The sequence below is a fragment of the Parasteatoda tepidariorum genome, chromosome 4 (assembly GCF_043381705.1).
Source record: "Parasteatoda tepidariorum isolate YZ-2023 chromosome 4, CAS_Ptep_4.0, whole genome shotgun sequence".
Taxonomy (NCBI): domain Eukaryota; kingdom Metazoa; phylum Arthropoda; class Arachnida; order Araneae; family Theridiidae; genus Parasteatoda; species Parasteatoda tepidariorum.
The window spans coordinates 52,929,533-52,954,132 of NC_092207.1; the positions used below are offsets into that span (position 1 = coordinate 52,929,533).

General features: G+C 27.7%; 2 protein-coding genes across 5 annotated transcripts in view; both read left to right on the top strand.

Moving 5' to 3' along the window:
• LOC107443157 (ABC-type transporter snustorr) overlaps window positions 1-20,309 on the top strand; it is a 57,843-nt gene extending 37,534 nt beyond the window's left edge. For 3 of the 4 annotated variants that reach the window (XM_071179806.1, XM_071179808.1, XM_071179809.1), the window contains 10 exons: window positions 118-317; window positions 5,234-5,402; window positions 5,508-5,611; window positions 6,963-7,036; window positions 9,175-9,290; window positions 10,299-10,369; window positions 12,851-12,939; window positions 14,005-14,181; window positions 16,812-16,898; window positions 19,200-20,309. In XM_071179806.1, the coding sequence (XP_071035907.1) occupies window positions 118-317; window positions 5,234-5,402; window positions 5,508-5,611; window positions 6,963-7,036; window positions 9,175-9,290; window positions 10,299-10,369; window positions 12,851-12,939; window positions 14,005-14,181; window positions 16,812-16,898; window positions 19,200-19,411 (1,299 nt within the window). In that variant the 3' untranslated portion in view covers window positions 19,412-20,309. The remainder of the gene's footprint in view (window positions 1-117; window positions 318-5,233; window positions 5,403-5,507; window positions 5,612-6,962; window positions 7,037-9,174; window positions 9,291-10,298; window positions 10,370-12,850; window positions 12,940-14,004; window positions 14,182-16,811; window positions 16,899-19,199) is intronic. The other variant, XM_071179807.1, reaches the window with a different exon arrangement.
• Window positions 2,070-2,963, top strand: LOC107443158 (uncharacterized protein y4hQ). The gene has a single exon (XM_016056934.4). The coding sequence runs from the start codon at window positions 2,185-2,187 to the stop codon at window positions 2,779-2,781; it is 597 nt and encodes a 198-aa protein (XP_015912420.1). The 5' UTR covers window positions 2,070-2,184; the 3' UTR covers window positions 2,782-2,963.
• Window positions 20,310-24,600: the final 4,291 nt, after the last annotated feature.

Genomic DNA, 24,600 nt, shown 5'->3' on the forward strand with positions numbered 1-24,600 from the left:
TGGTATGTCGCTTACCGTACAAAATGCCAAATATATAAATATTTCAATTTTGAATTTTCTATCGCTTACGTTAATTTTTCAATTGCACGTCAGAATAGTACTCAATCGATTTTTCAGATTCAACGGACTAAATCAAAATCCCAGAACTCAAATAATGCCTACACAGATCAGTGCAAAATAGGTCTTTTGAATAATGATTTTGACCCTGATGTCACTTTGATGAAGGATTCGTCTTGGGGAAGTATATTAAGAACAACAACTGACAGAATGGGTGCTCTCATCAGTAAAAGTTTTCTTCGCCTAAAGAGAAATATCCCGTAAGTAATCCAAATAAAATATATCATTTCATAATCTATAGTAAAAAGACATTGCCCCTAATTGTTAACCCAAAACCTTTATCACATTCTATTCCCTATGAGTTATAAAAAAAGTAATGTTGATCACAACTAGGTGATATTTTTAAAATAAGTAAAAAATAAAAAATAAAAAGAATTAATTAAAAATTGATAAAAAAAAAATTGAAGTTACGGCCATCAACCAATATTTTAAGAGCAATTTTCCTTAACTTTTAATGATAGAAATCGTGCTGAAATGTTCTCATACACATTTCCTTTGCTAAAGTTAATGTTCAATAGATCATCAAGCTTGCTGGCTACAATAATGTTAGAGGAAATTAAAAGTTCTCTTCCAGAAAAAAAGCTAAGTTTAAAAAGTTATCTACTATTTATATTTAAACTTAGTTTTCTATTCCAAAGAAGAAATTTTTTTAAAAAAAATTCGTATTTTAAATGCATTAGGAATTTATCTTTTCAAAATGGAGGTGTCCCTTGCTTTTGATATTCCTTGATTTAATGTTTGTCTTCTTTCTCTTTGGTTCAACTAAATTTTCAATGCAATTTTATACATTTCTAAAGTAAATATTAGTTAACTTTTATATTAAATTTATTATTATAATTTGATTAATTATAACTTTTTACAAAATAAAATTCAACAAAAGTTGTTAAGTTTTATAAAACTTTCATATTACTATTTTTATCTTAATTTATAATAAACCATAGCTATCATTATAAAAATTTTTTTTACTTAGATAATGAATAATAGTTTATTTAAACTAATTTAAAAAAATATGTTTTATGTTTATTATGGTTTACTTATACTTAAATTTAAAATCTATGTTTTAAATTTAACTTCAGCAAATTTGTATGCAATTTCTTTGGAATAAAAAGAAGCCGATAGATCTTTGCAGCAAAACGTACCATAGTCGTAATCAATTTTATGTTTTATTTTATAAAAATGTCTATTGACTGAAGTTAAAAATATTTAAATTTTGTATTAGGCTTTCAGAAGTCAGGTTTACGGAACATAAAAAGCTTTTAGGAATTTTTGCTAAATATTCCGAAATATAGTTATATAGAAATAGATGATATTACAAATTTAGCGCGAGTTTGTGAATATGAATCATTTCCTTTCGAAAAGCTACAAAAAAATTCTACGCCGACCGAAATAGTATTGGTATACTTCTGTTATTATGTATATGTTACTAGTTTTTTGTATGTTAATTTTGTGTGTATTCAAACAGCAAATAAAAAATATGAGCAGTAATTTCCGAAATTGACTAATATAAATAGGTTATTCCAAGTTTAACTGTTTGGTGACGTGATATAGCTCTGATAGGGTAATGATTTATAACAATTTCATTAAAACAATATAGCGATTTAGTAAGAAATTTCTAAAACGTAACGTAACGCAACGGATAATAATGCGGATCCTAAAGCGGATCTAGACTCCATGCTGCTGGTGCAAGTCAAGTGCTGGTGGTGATAGCATTTAATATGAGTACGCTTTAGGCGTTCTATTTCTGTGTACTTTAAAATATGCAGAGCTTACTTGCTTTTGATATTTTTGCTTTTGTAACTTAAATATGAGTTGCTCAAAACTTGCTTCATTTTGTCATTTGTAAAAATTTTACACGATAAAAAATTCTAGAACTGAGCTTTTTAGTATTTTTTTTTGTTAAATTAGTTTTCAAATGTTTTTGTAATTCTTTCACCCGATATACTACTACTTCAACTTGTTTTTCACCGCTTCTTTCGTTTCGCGGAATTTTCTTGCTTCAATATTTTTTTCTGTTACGTTCTTCCTTTGTTCCTTCAAGTGATAACTAAATCAATTGAATTCTAAAACATGACATCTGCTTCTACATCTGACATTTTTCAATTTAAAATAACTTTGAAGGGGGCCCAACCTCTCATATGGCGTCGTATTCAAATTTCTAAAAATGCGACTTTTGAAAAATTCCATTTGGCTGTAAATAAATCCATGGGTTGGAATGAATCGCATGTGCACGAATTCCGTTTAAAGACTAAGACTGATGTCATTGGCCCTAAAGATAGAAGTTGTTTTATTGACGCTATGTGTTGGGATAACGTACTTGGAAAACGAAATATCCTGGATGAATCTAAGATTAAGATATCTACTCATTTTAATAAGCCGAAGGACTCGATGGTGTACGTGTATGATCTGGGTGATAGATGGACACATAGCATTGTTTTAGAAGATATCCTGCAATCTCTTCCTAAGAAAAAATATCCTGTTTGTCTGGATGGCAGAAGAGCTTGTCCTCCTGACGATTGCGGTGGAGAACCTGGTTTTAAAGATCTGCTTGAAATTTTGTCTAATCCTCGCCACCCTGAATTTAAAGAAAAGAAGGAATGGTTATGTTATATTGGTAAAAGAAATTGGAAACCTGAAGTTTTTGATGTTAAGTCTGTCAAATCGTGAAGAAATGTAGATTGAGGTATCTTACTGATGTGATATAAGAGACTAATAATTATTTTAGCTCCAAATTAATAATTATTGCAACTTTAAACAAAATAAGAACATTTTGTTTCTTTAGTGAGAATATGTCTTTCTTTAAAATGTAACTTTTGTTTTATGTAATAAATAAATTTATTAATTGTGCATATGTAAGTTTTTATTCTCTTGGTAATGTCTTGTATGATTAAGATTGAGGTTTTTTTTATTGTTGGCAAGGGTGTCAAGTTGCACTTTGTAAAAAAAAAAAACATTCTCTATTTAACATTATCAACAAACTGACATTTCATGGAAAATTTTTGAGTTGAAGCTCTATTATACATATTATCCAATAATCTAAAAGAAAGTTTAGTTTGCTAGAAGCACATTTTATAAAATGTAAAGCTACTACTAATTCTATTTCTACTCGTATACTATAGTATGTATTTCTGTAATTGAATTTTTAAGTTAAAGCTCTAATTTAATCACACATTAATGTTTCATGCAGGAAAAAGATAAATCTCTCAGTGAAACTTTTTTTTCAATTAATTTGTATTTTACATGGTTCTGTATTTTAATTTTTTAGATTATTGTAGAATTTTTAGATTTTTCAAAATTTGATTAAAGAAAAAAAACCTTATATTATTTATCTAGATATTATTTTGCTACTGTGAGTAAATAGAAATAAGCAAAATTAATAGTTTCTGGCTTAACCTACTTTTTTAATCTTACACTGTATACTTTTTAAACTCACCTGTCCTTTTCGTTTAAGGGGGGGGGGGAATTAAACTCCTACTAAATAATGGCCTAATCAGGATTATATATAAGAGAAATGTTGTAAAATGAAGAATGTGTATGACAACTCAATAAAAGTTTAGATATTGCAATTAGTTTTAAAGTTTCATTATTTTATTTAATTTAAAGTTCAAACCCAATGACAAATGTTATAAATATTATTACTATTAAATTTGATTTGCATTTTACTTTATATTTAGGCCTTTGCAAGATAGTGCATTACTGTGTATTCCATATAAACTTATAATGCTTGAATCGTGTAAAAGTTCTCTATATATTTGTTATCCATATATGCCTGATTGAATTTATAATATTTTATCTGAAATCTTACTTAAGCACTACCCCAAATTTTGACCAAAATATTGATGGTACAAAAAACTAACTGTACAAAAAGGTGAGAAAAGAAAATTGATTATATTTTATAAGGATTCACTCTTAGTGAATTTCCATAAATAAGAATTCATCAACCTAACTTTGCTTATTATTTTTCTAGTCTTGCCTATTTTCAGTTAAAAAGCTTGCAGCAGCTATTGTGTATCTAGATAAATAATCAATAAAAATTGAAATTACAATGAAAGAGTTGAAGTCATTTATATAACTTTAAACACTTGTTTAAAATTTTTAATGGAATCTAATAATTAGTGCAAAACTATTCCCTGCTTTATGCTTTTTTGGTAGTAATGGTTAAAACTTTTGATTTATTGTATTTAAAATAATTTTTTAACAGATTAATAGTAGTTATATTAATATAACATTGGAAAAAGATATTTGGACTTGTACAATTGTCATTCAGATATATCTTTTGTATACTAACATACCTGGCAAGGCATTTAATCTTGTTTCTTAATGAAAATTATCAATGAATTTACAAATATAATTATAAAGGGAGAGTGAAATATTAAACACATTATTTACGTATCAAGTACAGTAGCTTACACAGTCCTGGTTGGGCTTTGCCCTTCTCCAGAAGTTTTCTCTTGGCATCTCTACATTTGGCTATTTCTCTCTGGTTCTTAATCCTATGGATGTAATAGGCCATTTCCGACACAGGCAATCTATTTTAGCATCTCTCTACTCCGTGCTCTTTCCCCCATCAGCCTGTCTGTTGAAAAGCAACAGCATCAATCTTCGCAGATGACCAGCTCTTTTAATTGCTGAATATTGATGACTTTTACGGCTCTTCAAATATTTGAGGTTCTTTAAATATATTGTAGAGCTTTAAATTATTTCTTCATGAACTGTTTACCTGGGACCCAATCAAAAATGTCTATTTCTATCCATATAGGTCTAATATGTTTTTCTTTTTTAAATATATAGTATTAATTATTTTAATAATATTCATTTGGAATTTGTCAGAATTGATTGAAAAAATAAGCAACAACTTCTATCAAATTTGTGGTCTGATTTTAGTAAAAAAATTTAAAAACAATTATGGGAAAAAAGGGTAAAAAGCACAAAAATAACAACCACTTTATATTTTTAAGAAAAATTCCTTTTAATGAAGCTGGCTTGGAATTTTTAACAACAAATAATGAGAATATATTAAGATATTACAATTTCACAAAATATTGCAAAAAAAAATTTTTTTTTTAAAAGTGGTTGTCATCCCAGTGTTAACATGTTCTTTAATAATTATCTTTAACAGGTTAGTTTTTTTCCAAGTATTTGTTCCAGTTTTTCAAGTCATAGTTTTCTGCTTATGTGTTGGTGGTGAACCTTTTGACATACCAATTGCTGTAGTGAATCTTGAAGAAGATCCTTTAGGAGAATCCTCAAAATTTCTTAAAACAATAGACTCTTATGTAATAACTCAGGTAAATTTCTGAAATGTTATTCTCAAAATTCTACTTTTTAACATTATTTTTTTATTGTGACAAATTTACTCATCCTTCAAATTAAGGTTTCTGCTTTTATTTTAGAGAAATTATTATGATTTGAATGAAGCATATGAGTCAGTGAAAAAAGGGGAAAATTGGGGAGTTCTGCATATTGGACCAAGCTTCACTGATAGTTTAATTACAAGGTAAGAAAAAAACTTCTTCAGGTTCATAAATATTAAATAGTTATTGATTAGCATGTTACTTTCAAATCACTTTTGTTTAATCTCATTCACGCCTGAGAAGTCTTGAAAATAGACGTTCGTTTTTTTGAGCGCATGAAACATATCAACTGTTAATGTATTTTTGAAGTGAAAGAAGTTTTTTTTATCATGTAATATACAACTGTTGTTTAAAATTCGTTATTATAGACAATTGTAGAGCTTCCGGCAAAAAATCCCTTGGTTACCATTTTGTTGAGGAAAAAATCACCTGATGTTTCCATTTTGCTGGGTAGGTGAGCCTGTGTGTGTCTAGGATTCATTGAGCTATGTTGGCATTAGTGTTGAGTACGGCAAGAAATATACCCTATTTCTTCCACTCCTATATTTTATTAAACAAAAATTCTTAAAAGAAAATACAAAATTGCTACATATTTCTAAGACATAAACTCGAATTCCATTGTATAAGTCAAAAGTTATTTGGAGACAAATAAAAACGCTTTCACCTAACTCTCCATTATACAAAATCTATCCAATTCTTATTTCAAAACGTAACAATTAGCATAGCTACTAGACTTGTAGTATAGAGCTGCTAATGCTAAGACATGCGAGGCACAGGTTAATTGTAAGACATGAGATTAAGCGTGTCATTCTGGCCCTCAAAGTTGGGGGTTTCGGTGTGAAGCTTAACAGACTTCCCCACAAAAAATCTCAAGTTGATAAAACAGATCAGATCTCACCTAAATGACTTGGAACAGAAAAAGATTTAATATTTATAAATTAATATTTATTTATTAATGTTTAAAAAAAAATCTGTTTGACTTTGCTATTAAGTAGCTATTCAACTTTAGATTACATAGTTGTGTTTTCTGTTTCATAATACTTTAATTTTTTCTTACCTCTTATTAATTCGGGTAGAAATTTGCAATTAAAATTTTGAGCTCTTTCCTTCTGTCTGTCTAGATCAATCTTATCTCTACTGGAGCTCTGTGTCTGATGACAATGCAAGTTTCTAACATTTTCTGACTGCTATCATAATATGCTAATCGAACCATATCAATGATAGAATTTGTCCTCAATCGAAATATGACCATTTTCTGGCCAGACAATTAACATATAAATTACAAAACTAATTTTACATTTTTCAAATTCCAGGGAATACCTAAATTACTATTGCTATGTAATCTAATTGACATTGCATTTTACAGTACATTTTTCCATTTTAATTATTTTATAATTAAATTACTGTACATATTAAATGATATTGTAATTTAAGCAATCTTTTATTGAATACAATTCTTAAATTTGAGATATTTCAATATTCTTTTAATTACAGATATATTCAAGGAATAGAAGCAGACAATGATACAATTGGCAACAGCACCATCAACCTATATTTAGACATGACAAGTAACAATTATTATGATTATTAAAATTTAATTATTGATTTTCAATTATTGGGTGTGAATATTTGCAGTTAAGTGTTATTATAAACTGCTTTAAAATATAGTTTAAATACAAGTTGGGCAAATAAAAACCATCAATTTAAATTTCAACACATTTTTATTCACATTTTTATTCAACACATTTTTTCATTAATTCATTATCTAGTGTGAGGCAATAAACATTAATCTTGCTATCAAAATTTCAACCGCACTCCTAATAGCTAGAACACTCGAATCTGAAGTTGAGTTTCCTGCCTGATGCAAGTTTCAATCATTTGATGAGTGATACAGACAGAATTTACCACTAAATTTTTGCCAAAGGTTCAAAATTTTCATCAATTGTCACACAAAGGTTTGACCACTTTCAATTAGTTAAAGTAGTCAAACTTTAGGTGATGCTGTGTGCTCAATAGCTATATGAGTTATTTCGTGGATGCTGTGAGAAAATTTAATTTCAATATATTTATCACCAATCAAAATTCTGTTCATTTTCCATTGCAGATAAGTTGGCAGACTTAAATTTTAAAAAAAGGAAGATAATGAAATGTAATGACACATTTCTTCACCACATTTTTCAAGTGAACTATAAAAGGGAAATAATGTCTGTTTTTTTTATTTTTTTTATCAAACCTAAAAGAAATAAAGTGGAGATTTTAGGTGATGTATCTCACCACTTTGGTACTTTAATCACCATCTCTAAAATCCCCTCCCCATTGTTTATAAAAGTGATATGCTCTTTTCATTTTTGTTTTATGTGTGACAACAATGAAATTTACTTCATTTTTTAAGTATGTTTGAGAAACATAGCTTTTAAATTTTTTTTTCCTCCATTATTTTTCTATAGTATTTGTATTAGTCCTTCTTAATATTATTTACTGTTATTAGGTTTTCATTTTGCTCATTAGTTAAAATCAAGGGTTTATCTGAAATGGTGGCATTACGATAAAACTTTATTACCTACATTTTATGATAAACATATTTAGTAAACATTTTAAAACTCTTAAATAATGTAAAGTAAGGTAAAACAATGTTAAAGAGCACAAAAAATATATGAAATGCAGACAGCTGTTTCGGATGCTCAAAGGGCAACCTTCATCAGTTGAACCTTCATCAGTTGTTGCACTGATGAAGGTTGCCCTTTGAGCATCCGAAACAGCTGTCTGCATTTCATATATTTTTTGTGCTCTTTAACGTTGTTTTACCTTACTTTGTATATCAGCACAAAGGTTGCCCTTATGTGTATTCTTAATTAATGTATTTACTTTTTAATAAGTTATCTTTACTTTTATAATGAATTTTCTGTAAACTATATCTAGTCAACATATACAATAAAATTATTTATTACTATGTTTTCCAAAGAGACAAAAATGAAATACTAATTGCAGGGGTCTGTCTAGGTTTTTCTGAGAGGTACCTATTTTGTGAAAATTTAGACATAATATGTGAAAAATTAAAAATGATATTAAAAAATCAACACAAAAACATAGTAAAAATATAGATTTATCGTTTCTTAAGGATACAAAAATAAAATTTTAAGAAAAAGTACTTTGTGAAACAACCGTTTTTCCTAAAGTTGAATTTGTGAAACTACCGTTTTTCCTAAAATTGAATTTGTGAAGGTACCGCTAAACGGTAGTAAATTCAACGTGGACAGACCCCTGAATTGTAAAACAATGATAAGCCACAAAATTATATTTAAAAAACATATATATATTGGAAAATTTACTTAAAAGATGAGAGTTCTCATTTTCTCTAGCTTAAAACTAGAATATCCCCGATTGCATAAAAGTGACAGCAAATTTTGTACTTTATGACTTGATTAATGGATCAATTTCAAAGTATTTTCACTATTACACGTACAAATAATTAGAAGTTATACATGAATGACTTGATAATTCTGTTGTAAGTTGTAATTTTTTCCCTAAATTTCAGCAAAATTTTGAAAACGAAAAAAAAATCATATAAAATAATTTGCACAATATTTAAAAATTTTCAGCCTGTAAACAAAGCCTTAAGTATTGTATTTAGCTTATTAAGATTTTAATTCGGCTTTCAACATGTTTTATTTCATGCTTAAATTTTTTTTTTTTTTATGCTTTTCAGACCAGCAGCTTTCTGCTACAATTTTTTCTCACATCATAGCAAGCTTTCAAACATTTGCTGAAAATGCACTTCGCACTTTTAAATACAATCCTCTCATAGCTACTTCACCCATTGTAGTAAGTATATTTAATAGGGACTCAGACTCACGCATATTTTGCTTACACTTTTGATTGCTTTTAAATCATTTTTGTCACTCAACAATTAATAAATTGTTACATCAACATTAAATATTTAATTAACAGATCCATAATTTTTCATTGTATTAACACAGATTTCGTTTCATAGATTAAATTGATTCAGTTTGGATATAATACTAATTGTTAGTACTTTTCAGGGTATGGTACAGCTTAAATTGCAATTTATTATAGAAATTTTTGTTACTTATCAATTTGTAATAGAATATCTATTATGTTTATTTATGTTAGTAAAATGCTAAAAATAAATTAATGTTTTGATATCTTAGAATTTTAACATAACATGATTCTTTTGTTCTTTTTTTTAAGCCTAGAGTAGGGATGCACAATCTTTTTGAGTGAAGGGCCACTTGCACAGCAGGTTGACTAACGAAGGGCCGCATGCATATTTAGTCATGTTGGTGGCAAATATAATAATTTTTATCTCAAAATTGGTGCTCTGAGCAATAAATATTTTCATAAACATATTTTCTTAAAATTAAATACTTTAATTATTAAAATTCATTCAATAAAAAAAAAATTAATAATATGTTCTATTCTTTGAGGAAAAGCGATATTATAAACTCTAATAAAAAGAAAGTATAATGTTCATAGAATAAATGTGTAAAAAAAAATACATACATATTTAAATGAGTAATATAAATTATAACTAAATATTTTAAAGAAAATTTATAGGGTTTAAATAAAAATCAGAACTTAACCACTACAGTACATATTATGATTCCATATTTTGTGAAGAGAAATTAAAGAGATTCTCAATTTTTACTTTACAAAAAGAAAGAAATATTGTGTTTAGGAGCTCTCGCGGGCCGCACATCAACAGTCGGCGGGCCGCATGTGGCCCTCGGGTGGCAAGTTGTGCACCCCTAGCTTTGAGAATAATTTATTTTATTTGAATAAATATGATATTTAATTTATTTATTTGTATAGCTGGGTGAACCCATCTATGGAAATCTCGTTCCAAATTTTACAGAATTCATGGCACCAGGCATGATTTTAGGGTAAGAAAATGTTTGTTTTAATTGCATTGTAATTTCATTTGTCTTAAAAAAAAACTGAACATGTTAATATATGAATTTAAACAGATTTATCATTTTATGAGTATTTAATATACAGTACAGAACCCATTATCCGGAAATCAGAAAACCAAAAAACCGGAATGAAATTCGATAAATTTTCCCGCAATTTAAAAAAAAATAATAAAAATTTTTTTTTCCTCATAAGATTTTAGGATTTTTCTTTCTTTTTTGAAAGATGCTTACCTTACCATCATTTTGGAAATGATCATTAGTGTATTACTTCATCGTTTTTTCTTCGTTTTAAGATTATTTCCAAATATTTTTTTTAGTTGGGTTTAGCAATAAAAAAACCCGGCTTTTTGTAGCGATTCAGAAAACCGGAAAAATCAGTTATCCGGAATAGCGATGGTCTTGATCGTTCCGGATAATCGGTTCCCTACTGTATTATTTTAGTTTTGAACATGAATATTTAAAAATGAGGAGATTTTAAAAATAATTCAAAATATTTATCAGGAAAAAATCTATCAACCAGATTCAATATTCTCTTGTAATGTGTTTTTAAAATTGAAGTAAAAGCAAAAAGAAAACACAAGATTTTTTAAAAAAAAATGTTTCTTTTTTTAAAGGGCTTGTGTATACGCCTTATCATTCTCTCGTGATAAGGCCTCCCTATATATCTGTAATTTTTTCTTCTTCATAATTTAAAGTAAAGCAACAGTATAATTAATTACTAATTTTCTCAATTGTGATGAATAAACTCTATTTCTATTGAAAATGCTCACTGCAATTAATATATCCATACTTGCCAGTTTATAAGTTACTGTCGAAGAAGTCTTGCAATATTTATGTTTGAAAGTATAAATCTTTATTTTTAATGTTCATAATGTAATTGTTTCACTCACTGTGATTAATCAATAAGTTTAATGTGTGCATATAAGATAAGAGTTAGGCAGTTATGCTTTTAAATCTTGGCAAAGCAGAATTAATTTTAAAAAATGTTTCTAAATTTAATTATTTTACTGCTACTCTTTAAAATCCTCCCTAACGACCATACAAGTCTGTAGTGATTTGTGCCTAGCTTCCTTTTGAAACATCGGATTAAAGGTATAAAGGTTTGTTTATGGAAAAAGTAGTGTTATTAACTAAGTGGATATTTTCTGTTGGTCACAACAACTTGAAAAGAAAGTACTAGAGATGTGAAAAATAATGATTTAGCCGAATAGCAACCATTTTTTTAAAAATCCTTAATAAATAATATTAATGATTTTTTTTAACATTAATAACTAAGTGTAAATAATTTAATATATAAATTAGTTTAGTCATTATTGAAAAATAATCTAAACTTAATTATGTTATTAGTATGAGGTAAAGGAAAAAAGTTATGATAGATATATTTAACATAATAAAGATAATTAGACAGTTAGATAATTAGAATTATTCAAGATACTAAATAAATGCTGATACTAAGACATGAATGCATCATTTTTTATTTATTTTCAATTGACATTTCAAAAAGATGTTGGTGTTAATACATTGTAGTTTTTCATGTAGTAATTTAATACAGGTATTTTATACAACTGAAGGAATGGGAGGGAATAATTTTTATCACTACTGCAAAATAAAAAATTTAATGTAAATCAATACTAAGGATGTAAACCTAGCCTAAATAAGTAGAAAGTAATCTTAAAATACAGCACGGAACCCGTTATCCGGAAATCAGAAAACCGGAAAACCAAAAAACCGGAACGAATTTCGATAAATTTCCCGGCCATTTAAAAAAAAAAAAAATTTTTTCCCCCATAAGATTTTAGGATTTTTCTTCCTTTTTTGAAAGATGTTTACCTTACCATCATTTTGGAAATAATCATTAGTGTATTACTTCATCGTTTTTTCTTCTTTTTAAGATTATTTCCAAATATTATTTTTTTTAGTTGGGTTTAACAATAAAAAAAACGGCTTTTTGTAGCGATTCAGAAAACCGGAAAAATCAGTTATCCGGAATAGCGATGGTCCCGATCGTTCCGGATTATCGGTTCCCTAGTGTAGTTTCATTATAAGCCAGGACTCCCAATTTTCGAGAAATAAAAAGAACAGTCCTAAAAACAACTCAGTTCTACTTTATTTCAAAAGAAATAAACAATCCTTGACTACCACTGTTAATTAACAATTGAAACATACTGTACTTTTGAAAGTTTACAAAATTTATATATAATAAAACTATTAGTAAGTAGTGGTATTTATTAATAGTTTCGTTCTCCCAAAGAAGTGTAAAAAATAAAATGATAGTGCTCCCAGTGTTTTGACTTTTTATTTTTTAGTTCAAAAGTACATGTTCTTAACTGCTATCCCCTTAAAAAAAAATTTTTTTATTCAGAAAATTATAGCAATTTAAGATGAAAATCAACTATAAAATATTTCTTTAATTTTATTGGTTTTATTTTCTTACAATTTTAATCTTTTCAGTATTACGTACATGATGGCGGTAGGACTAAGTTCCATGTCAATCATTATTGAGAAGAAAGAAGGTCAGCTAGATAGATCTTGGGTTGCTGGTAAGTTTAGTTGTAAAATTATTTGAAAACTTTATTACATAAGCACAAATATTAATTCTAAATACACGGACGGCATAGGGCTATCAGTTTTTGTACATCTCATTAATGCCTTTATTTCAAAGGAAGTAAATTATCTGTGACTACCACTATTTATTAATATTTTAAATTTACTTGTAAATGTTTGTAAAAAAAAAAATTTGCAATAATATCCCCAAAAATGAGTAAAAATAAGATATTTATAAAACCGGTATTTTTTTATTTTATTAATTAGTAACTTTTATGCTTTTACTTATAGAATTTAACTTAGCAGAAATGTTATTTAATTTTGCTGTACTGGAGTTCAAGCAAACACTATTCTATCAAAATTAAGTACACTTATATGAAATTAAATAATTTTAAGTGTTTGTTTTCTTCTGTAATTTTTTTTGAAAATTTTTTTTTAACTTTCTCTCCTCTTTTCTTATGATTATCTGTAATTAAAGTACTTGAAAATGTAATAAATGATATTAAAATTATTAATGGTGATTTTTTAAGTTTAAATTTGGCCCAATGATGATAGTTTTTGGAAAAGATAAAATATTGGTTGTAAGAACATTTTAACTGTTTGTTTTCTTCAATTCTGTCTTTCTTGAGAGATTGAACATTTTAAATATAATTTTTTAAAAGAAGTAAATTGATATAGAATTATTCATATATATCTTATTGCTTATAATGCATGGATATTTCATGATGAGTGAAATGTCCTACTTTATTACCGTTGTATAAGTAGATCTTCTGATTTTCATAATTTTTAAGGAGGTTGAAAAGTTGACTTATATACCGATATATACAGTAATTTTTTTTATTTTAATTATGCTTAGTGCCTTGTGCCGAGAAAACTTCAAAGCAAAATTATCTTACAATTTTGAAAATATTAGAGTAATTGTGAGCATTTTAGGGTAATAATTATGGGTTAAGGTAATTTAAAAAAAAAAAAAAAATTAATATATGACTAAAGGGCTGTACGAACCCTTTACCCTGATACTATATAAATGATCTTCCTTAGCATTTTTATGTATTTTGCAGGAGTCAAATCTTGGGAAGTTGTGTTTTCCATCTTCTTTTCTCTTTTTATCGTCATGCTCCTACAAGTAACTCTGGTACTTATCTTCACATTCCTTGTATTTAACATTCCTACTCTAGGTCCTCTTATATGGGTCATTATTGCAGTACTCTTGGTTGGTCTAGAAGGGATGTCTTATGGTTAGTACTTTTTAGAACTTTGTTCACACTAAATACATTACTTTTTTATTTTATCAAATTTATAGAAATGGGGCTTGGGTCTAAAAAGTAGCAGAAAAACATTTCAACAATATTCTGTTTCTCGATTTAAGATCTCATTCGCCACAAGCTATTAGCATCCTTGAAGACGGAAGAATATTTATTTAAGCATGCATTTTATTATTAATTTCGTAAGTTGGCAACTATTGTTCAAATTTTTAGTTGTAAGGCTCTAAAACTGAATTTACAAAGACTAGTTCAATTTTGAAACTAATTTTATTGAAAACAATTCATTGCTTTCTTGGCCGGTCAAATTTTGGTGCATGAGCTTAAGTTTAAGAATTGGGTAAGATAACATGGCCATTTTCAAAACTCTCAGATTTCTGGATTTAGAAATTTGTTATGGTTGCTAATAGATCATAAGATCTCTTATCTAACTATCTTTAAACAGAAATAGTACCTAAACGTTCTAAGAAAGTATGCATTAATATTGTACACATATTCTGCAATTTGAATATGGTGCTGAGTTCAACCATTTAATCATGCTTCTTAAACTTGATCTAACATACTATGACCAAAAATATGGTTCAATTTAATACATTATTAAGATTGCAGCAAATGCATACTATTTTATAGTTTTGATATTATGGGTCAATATTGAACCGCACAGCATTGTGCATAGCAATATCTAAATCTAGACAGTAATAATGTAATAAAAATTTACGATGAAAAATAGTCACTGGGGATGTTGTTATATTTTACTCTAAATTCAATATTTTCTGTAAAAATAGATGGTAAAAAAGCTTGTAAATGAGTATAATAAATATTCAGTCATCACTGAGACTCAAAGCTGAAAAATGATTGTTGCAAAAGGAATCATCCTGTACTTTGGGTTGTCAAAATAGACTATAGAAACTATTTTGAAAGCAGATACAAATGAGAAGAAAGCTGATTTGCCCTTTTGTTGAATGCTAATCTAGATTTTAAAATACAAGAATTATCCTTTGTGAATTAAGAATAGTGCATTAAAAGCAAAGTTTAAAATTCACAAATAGTAAAATCTTTTATTAAGACCTCTATGAGTTTCAGTGTCAGTATGATATGTGGATAAATGGCAGGGATGGTAAAACAAAGATGATTCAATTTTTCTTCATTGTATTTCATTCTATTATATTTCATGCATTGACCTGGATTTCTGGGAGACTTTCCACATTATCAAAAACTCCATTGTTAATGATCTTGTTACTAAATTATATTTTTCAAAATATTTGGAAATCGTTAATTTTTCAATTTTCCAACACTTACTGTCACTTTAATGTTGTTATTTTTAACAGTATATTTATCTCTGTAGTTTAATGTTGAATGACATTATCTCTATTTTACCATCCCTGTTATTTATCCTATTGATAAAGGTATACCAATTTAACTTTAAAACGTGTATAAGTTTTAATACAATATTTTACTATTTTTGGTTTTTAAATTTCGTTTTTATTTAAATTTTAATCTAGACTACTTTTCTTATATAGTTTACTATTTTTCCTTATAATTTATTGCTAATTAAAAATTACTGATACTGTTAATAGTATTTTACTTCATCAGGGGTCTGTTTAGAAGAAATTTGGGTCTATTAACGGACCCTTCACTAAATATCTATTCATAAAAACGAACCCTTCACAAAATATTTTAACTTAAAAATGGACCCTTCACAAAATAATTGATCTTTTAATTGGACCCTTCACAAATTTGTTTATCTTCATTATTGTTTTTTTAATCGAATAAACCCTTCCCAGGAAGGGGGGGGGAGAAAAACAGATGTAAAACGAACTAAATTTTGTCTTTGGCAGACGCTTCTTCCTTTATTCGTCCAAAATGAATATTCTGCTTTCAGCAGTATAGGCTAAATACCAAATATTTGTATGTTGCATATCGAATTTAGTAGCTGCAATTGCTGCTTATTTTTTAAATTTAATTCTTTTAATTATAATTTTACAGTGTTGAACATAATCTTGTATGTCTTTACAATTTAAAAACTCCTTGAAAATTTTTTTTTTTGCAATAATGACTCTATTTGCACAAATTTACAAAAGCGGACTCTGGTTGAAAGAATCTGGTTCACAAATTACGAATAATTTTTTTCACAATTTTACAAAAACGGACCTTTCACAAAATGCCTGGACAGACCCTTGTTCATGTAATATTTACCTGAAACATTTATTGAATTTATTGCAGTGAAATCTGTGTTTCTCAAATTTACTAAACTGTCACTTTACATGTTCTATCTCTAAGTTCAACATTTTACTCAACTTTTAAATATAGATCTAAAAATGAGCTCTTCACAAATTAAGCTCTTTCATAAAAAAGCTAGAGTTTGCATTTAACTTTAAAATATCTTGCAAAGTTCTCCTTAAAGTATTCATATTGCTTTTTTATATTCAGGGTGTTAAATCATGAATGTATGTTTGAGGATTCAAACATAACAGTATAAACAGACATCTTCAAATAGGATGTTTTAAATATTCCTCAGTTATTTTTATAACCAGAATAAAAAAATTCAGCAATAGCAATTCCATTAAATGTAATTACATTAATTAATCAAATATTGTTTCATATAGGTCTATTTATATCTTCAATAGTCAACGATGAAAATATTGCCATGATGATTGCTATGGGCTCCTTTTATCCCAATCTATTACTTAGTGGTAAGTTTGATTTTTGTATTTAGATCTATTTTTAGCTTTCTCATGCCATTTTTACATTAGGTGCCAATTTCAAACTTTAAGTGATCAGTGTTGCAAATTTGCAATTAACACAGAAGAATTATGTCCTTAATAAAAATGGAAAACTTGATAATTTTGAACTATTTTGAGGTGATTATTATTGATTGATGCATGAAAATTATGTCACTAACAGAAAAAAGGAAATTTAATAATTTCAAACTACTTTATGGTGATTATTCCGGAGCTTATTACATTTTTAATGAGACTCCATGTGAGGTGCATCTGCCCTATCTTCAATCTCCGGGAAGAATGAGTGGCTTTGCCGTGTTTCAGTGCCTCACCGTATATCTAACACTTGTCCATTCTGATGCGGTTGGTCTCCTACCAAGCTGCTAAGTGTATGTTGGGAAGAAAAAAAAGTTGAAAAATAATAAAAACATCAACAAAATTTAAAGTTCAAAATTTGAATTGTTTGACTGAAAAAAAGGATAAAATCAGGAGAATTTTTGAGTAAAGAGTTTTTAAGAATTGTCCCAGGGTTTCATCAAATCTGCAGACGTGGAGTCATATCTAAACTTCTTGATGATCTGTCATTGGGACAGATGTTCACAATTTGGTAAGGACCATAAAACTTTAGTCACAGTTTCACTCCTACACCAAATCTGGTTTTCTTTATAGCTACTTTGTCCCCTACATTATATTTCTTCGCTTTTCGCTGTTTGTTATATTGTAAACTATTTTATTACAGCTTAAAAATATTTGATTTAGCATCTTTTATTTGTTCCTTATTTTGTTGCGACGATTGGAAGTTTTCTTCTTCCAGAGTTTCTTTGATTTTGATGTCATTTTTATTTTTCACTTCGATTCCTGTTTAAAGTTCAAATAATGTATATTTGGTTGATATTGCTCACTCCTTGTTCTGATGATACGTGTCTATACCATTGATTTGAATTTTTGAGTAAGAGTTTCGTTATTATAGTTCTTTGAATTTTTTCAGCTTATCCTTTTCCACATGGTACACCTGTGGTGATTGAAATGCATTCAATATCTTCATTTTGGCAAGACTTTAGAAATTCTGTTGAAGTGAATGCTGTTCCTTTATCAGAAATTATCCTTCTGGAACTTACAAAAGTTGTTGTAATTTCAATTTTTTTAAAGCATCCCATGCTGAAGCATCAGCAACATTGTATGTATATGTATATCAACAATGTATTTGTTAATTTTGTTAGTGAATAGGGGTGGTCATAAAATCTATGTGTTATGTTTCAAGCGGTAAGTCTTCTTTAGGTATTCGGATGTAAAAATCCTTCTTGCTTGCTAAAAAGGGTGATGAGATACGAGTTCACGAAAAGATATTTCGGGTTAAAAGTACTTTTAAGTATTATATCTGTATACAATTTGACAGGGAATCTAAAATTAGTTCATGTTAAAAAAATTCACATTAAAGAGGTTCGGCTGTATTTTGCTTTGGCAATATTAATACAATATTAGAAAGCACTCTTTTTAGCGGATAAAATTGTGTGAGCTGATGACGATATTTTTTCCTTATTGTGTTTTCCAGCTTTTAATTCATTTTTTAAAATTATTTTATAAAAATATAAATATAATTTATTAATAATATTTTTCTCCTTGTTTTCTTTTTTATTTTAGCTTATATATATATCAGGGTGGCCACCCACCTGAAATTATCAGGGAATTTTTTTATTCTGGAAAAATCAGGGAAATTTGGAGAGAAACCTGGAAAAATCAGGGATTTTTTTAAAGAAAAGCTGGAATTTTTTCTTTGATTTTTCTTAATTTTACTAATTTAAATTATTTACTAATTTTCTTAATTAAAATTATTTTACCAACTGTTATACCCACGTCTAGACGAAAATTTATTGCCAAACAGTTGAAATACCATCAACTTAGCAATACTTCGCTTGCATCAAAATTTGGTTCATTATAACCCTGTTAAACTCCCTTGGTTTCTTAAAGAATAGGGAACCTTTCCAGGTCACCTCATTCCCATGGCTAGCTCTCTATCCCATGAGTCAAAGATGATAAAATAACATTAGAAAAATAATATTTTAAATAAAATACTTATATTGACTTTTCTTGCACCCATCCTAAACTTTATGAGGGGAAGAAAGCACATTGACCTGGAAATTTTAGGATTTTTACCTGGAAAAATCAGGGAAATTTGAAACCTGATTTGAGTGGCCACCCTGTATAATTAGGATGGTTTGGTCATAATAGTATAAATTAATAATAATTTGATCAAATTTTTACTCTTTCATCCAGGAATTATCTGGCCTGTTGAAGCTATGCCTCACTACCTCAGACAATTTAGTTACTGCCTTCCCATGACATTAGTGGCAGACTCTATGAGATCTGTACTATCACGTGGATGGACAATCACTGAGAATGATATCTGGGTTGGATATCTAGTGACTCTTGCTTGGATATTTCCGGTCATTCTTATATCTGTTTTCTTTTTCAAAATTAAGAAATGATACTGCTTTAATTTTATGTGACATATAGCTCAAGTAACCTGTGATCTTCTTGTTATTTACAATACCTCTCTCTTGAAGTTTTAAAACGTTACTATCTGTTGTATATTTATTTTAAATGTACTCTGACTGATTTTGAACCAGAAATGAACAACTCCGATTTTGCAAAAAAAAAAAAAACACTTTTGTAATTCAAGTTGTTAAATAGAAGAAATTTGATATCTCTATTGGAGACTAGATTTTAGGAAATGATACAATATATCATTTTTTTTTTATATATATTTTTATTAAAACTCTTTCTCATCAATAAAATAAACTAACAAATTTTTATATGAAACAAACTTTATATATTTTCTGTTTTATTCATTGTACTTGAAAGTTTATTGTACATTCCATTTATTATTAATAAACTTTATACAAATTTAATAAAAATTCCTTTAATGCTTAGAAAAGAGACGGTGAACCTTTTTGGAATAGTATGTCAATCATGTTTTATTATCTTTAGGTATCAAGTATGCCACTTCTTTTTTTAAATATTCTTTCGGTAAAAACTTAATTAATATTGAAATGAAACAATTCTTTTTTTAAAAAAACTTTAAGCCGCTGTACTTTGATTTCAAACTATAGAGTTACGTTGAGTAACTATATTTGCTGCTTGGATATTCACTTGCTTTAAATGTAAATCGAATAAAAAAAATATATTTCAGTTTAATATTGCATCAACACGAAACAAGACTGTCTTTTACAGTTTATATATCAATAAATAATCTGTTCAAAATTTTGCATATTTACTATTACAATTTTTTTTTTCCTTCATAATTCGAGATTTAGTTAGGGTTATCTCTTTACATCTCATTCCATTCTCCTACTTTCTAAAAAAAAAAAAAAAAAAAAAANAAAACTGACTTTTTTTTTCATTATACACTCAAAGGAGATGATATGGTCAGCTTTATGATTTTGAAAATGTAATAATGACCACTGAAATCGGACTTGTTTCAAAATCAGTCTATTATGACAGCTAATATTAAATATGTTTTTTTTAAATATTGTTTTCAGTGCATGTTAGTAATAAAATTAACTTAATTGTGAATTATAACCTAATTCTAATTGAAATAATAACTAATGTAACAATAACTTAATTATAAATAAAAATAACTCCCTGCAGGTCATCCAAATACTGTCGCGTGTCATATAGTGGCGTGTATGTGACAGGTTTGCCTTCTCTGGCTTAGAGCATGATAGGAATATCTAGTTCCTATAGTAGACCTGCCAACTTCTTACCTATTTGCTGAAGTATTCTTTTACAATTATTTTCTAATATAAAGTGGTGGTTTAAAATATGATTTAGAAAGATTTTGATCAACATGACATTTAAATAATTCAAACATATATATATGCATACAGACTTGATAAGCTTGTGATGTAATTATGTGCTGGAAAGATTTTATGAATATTCGCTTAGTTAATTTTAATTTCACTACCACCATAAATATCTTGAAGAGTTATACTTTCTGGTTGACATCTCTATTAAAGGCATTTAAGTAAATGATATATGGCTGGCCAAATTTTCATTTACTTGGAGAACTGGACAGATATCCTGTTTCTTTTAGCTAGTAGAGAATATTCCAAAACTCTTATAGCATAATAGAACTTTTCAAAATTTTCTCTAAATATAGATTTAATGGAAAATTAGTTCATTCCTAAAAAATGTCTGTGTTAAATGTATTAATTGCACCTTAGTTTGAATGATATTCATTTGCTTTGTTAAATCAGTTTGCATATTTTAGATTTTGTATAATTTTATTTAGCAGTTTGTACATTAATTTGTTTCATTTTCTCTTTGATTAAGCATTTTGTAATTTAGTTTTGATCATATTCACTTTGGTAAAACTGTTTGCACTTTACTTTCAATAAGTAGTGAAACAATTTGCTAGCGATTTAGTGCATATTTATAAATTGATTTAAATTTCCCTTTTCAGTTAATCTTTTTTAAATTATTGGAACTTGGTTAAACTAAAGAATTAAAAATTTTATATAATAGCATTATACTTTTCATAGTAATGTACCTGAATTGTAATTATCTGTGTTAACAGTTTTGTATACTAAATACATTTTATAAATGCTTCGATAGCTCCATCTTTTATCGGTATCCAGGCATTTTTTTTGTAAAGAAAATATTGTTGACCTATAGGTATTAGTATAAAAAATATTTTTATAAAAGTATAAATTAATCAATTTCAATCGTGTATTCATATAACACGTTTTTTTTTTCTTTTTTAAATTTTATTTTAAACAAATTAAACATGCTTGCATAAATAATTTTCCATTGAATTATATATTTAAATTAATATTTTAACTTTTCTTCCGATTAATTATTCAGAGTTGGGCATTCCTACACTGTTTTCTTGATTCTAATTAAAGTAATATATTACATCAAGTATGACTGTGTTTACGATAAGTTCCTATAGTTTGTCTAAGCTAAGAACTCCTCCTGCCACAAAGTCTGAGGCCGTTTGGTGCTATGGAAACAAGAATGGCTCATTTTAAGGAGGGTTGCTACACTCTAGGACTAACACAATAGACTGAAGAGATTTCCTTTCTCTCTCCGACCCGACCTGATACCTCTCCAAAATAATGACCCCTCATTTTTTCTTAAAAAAATTTAAAGTAGTAGTGATTATATTAGCATTTATTTTTGAGAAACAGTATTGTATTATTCACCATAATATATATTAATAGAATTATTTAGATATGAAGTAAAAGGACGGTGCTCTCTTAAATCTAATGTGATAATTAACAAAAGTTAATATTCGTTTCTTTTCATACCTTGTATCATGTAGTATATATTCCCCTAAAATTAAGCTTTCCTTTAAATGAAAATTTTACATTATTAGTGGTAGCATTTCAAATTCAAGTATCTTAATTGAACGTGATATCCTGTGAATGTGATAACCATTGTTATCCTGTGCTACATATCATATTATGAATGTACGTTACACATTCCAATATTTTGTTATACTGTTGGTAGTAATCTTCCAAATGCCAAACTCTTATTTAATCATATACTAGTACATATATATATATAACTTCATGTAATGTGTTTTTTTATTATTATTTTCACACTGTTTACTGTTGGTATCATGACATTATTTGTATTTCTAGAACAATTACAAGGGTCACTAGAAAAGTATGTACCCCAAAGCATTGTAAAAAAATTATAAAAATAAATAATTACTTGGAAAGTTTTATTGCAAGAGATACAGCAATAACTACAAGAATTGTAACACTTGTCATACTATGAGATAAGGTATTGTAGCTCCTTCATTGGAGTCTACTCTTCACAGAAATTCTTTTAGGTTGAAGTCACTCAAAACAAGTGGCTGCAGATGCTCAGAGCTAGTTTTCTCTTAATCACAACAACCCTTGTGACAAGGAAGAGCCATATTCAGGCGAGTTGCCTGAATATGGCTGATTCTATACGAAATCTGCAACAAAAATTTTGCTGGAAGGTTTTTTTATGAATAAGAACCCTATAATCTCGATCTTCCTCCCAGTGACTTTCAACTAACAAAGATGTGCTTTGACGTGCTGGCTCTAATCCCAGACGGCAGACTTTTATTACTCTTTACCACAGTCTTATCCCACTGTATGATAAGTTTTACAATTATGGTGGATTTTATGCTGCAAAGTAGAAATGAAAATTTAAATTTTCAGTTCAGTTGGTATTTAGTAATCAGTGGATGGCAAACTCAAATTACCTGGTAGCCACTTTTTCTTTGAATCTAATCAGTTGATAACTGATTTGGTCCTTTTCATATAATAGCCACTTTTTAAAAACTTTTTTTTTTGCTTGGATAAAAATAAAATATATTTTTAAATAAAATTCATATTAGGAATAATCTACGGCTATAAAAAATCAAAATAAAATTTCAGATAAATGTGTGACAAAATTTAGTTAAACATACTAATTTTATAGAACTTTATTTAAAAATATTTGGGGAGATAAAATACATTACTGTTCACATTACACCTTTGAAATAAGTAAATTGTTAGGCAACTCTCCTTCCACATGAATCTTTCCAACACAAAGTGGTGGATTCTGTAGGATCAAAATTTTAAATGGATAGATTATTGGACATCTTATCTCTTTCTACATTGATGTATTTTTTATCATTAAATGATGAAAAGAAAATTATAGGAAAAAGTGATCGATTATTTAAAGTCGCCACTTTCTTCTGTTGACTCACCATGTGGCGAGTGGTTGTTTTCAGGTCTATTACAAAGTATCTGAAATATTACAGTATCTTTTAAGCTTAGCCTTTCCAGGTAATTATGTTTATTTCTTTTTAAAAGCTGTGGGAAGTTTACTTTTGAGATGTCCTTCATATGTAAATATATTTGTTATTTATGCATTACATTTGTATTTTATATATTAAATTCTATATTTTTGCCTACTATGTGTCATTTCTTATAGCAACACATATTTACATTAAAGGCTTAAAAATTATTCCTCTTAATTTTCCAAAGTGATATTTTTTTAGGCTATTTCGTATTTCATTGTGGTAAAATTAAAAAAATTCTTCTTAGAATTAAATGCAAAAAATACTAGATTAATTGATGATGTTAACATTTGATTATTAAATCTTTATTATCTTCTAAAAATAATTTTCAATAAATTTATTTTGCTCTTTAAAAGATAAAAAAGCGGTGGTAAATCACCCTTATTTTTAAGTTCCTCATGAAGTAAGTATGCCAAATATTTATCACAAAGTGTCAGTGCAAGAAAAATATGGAAACTGGTATCACAAGAATGAAAGTATGATTTCATATTTTGCAAAAATATTCATACATGTCTTGAAGATTATTTTAAAAATTATATTCCTAACTGTGCAAAATTCAGAACTCAGTTGTTTTTAAACATCTTAATTTATAAAATATATTTTAAATCAGATTAAAAATGCTATCTAGCTTTCCACTTTATTAATACAGTACAGAACCTGTTATCCGGAAATCAGAAAACCGGAACGAAATTCGATACAATTTTTTTCCTCATAAGATTTTAGGATTTTTCTTTCTATTTTGAAAGATGTTTACCTTACCATCATTTTGGAAATAATCATTAGTGTATTACTTCTTCGTTTTAAGATTATTTCCAAATTTTTTTTTTAGTTGGGTTTAACAATAAAAAAAAC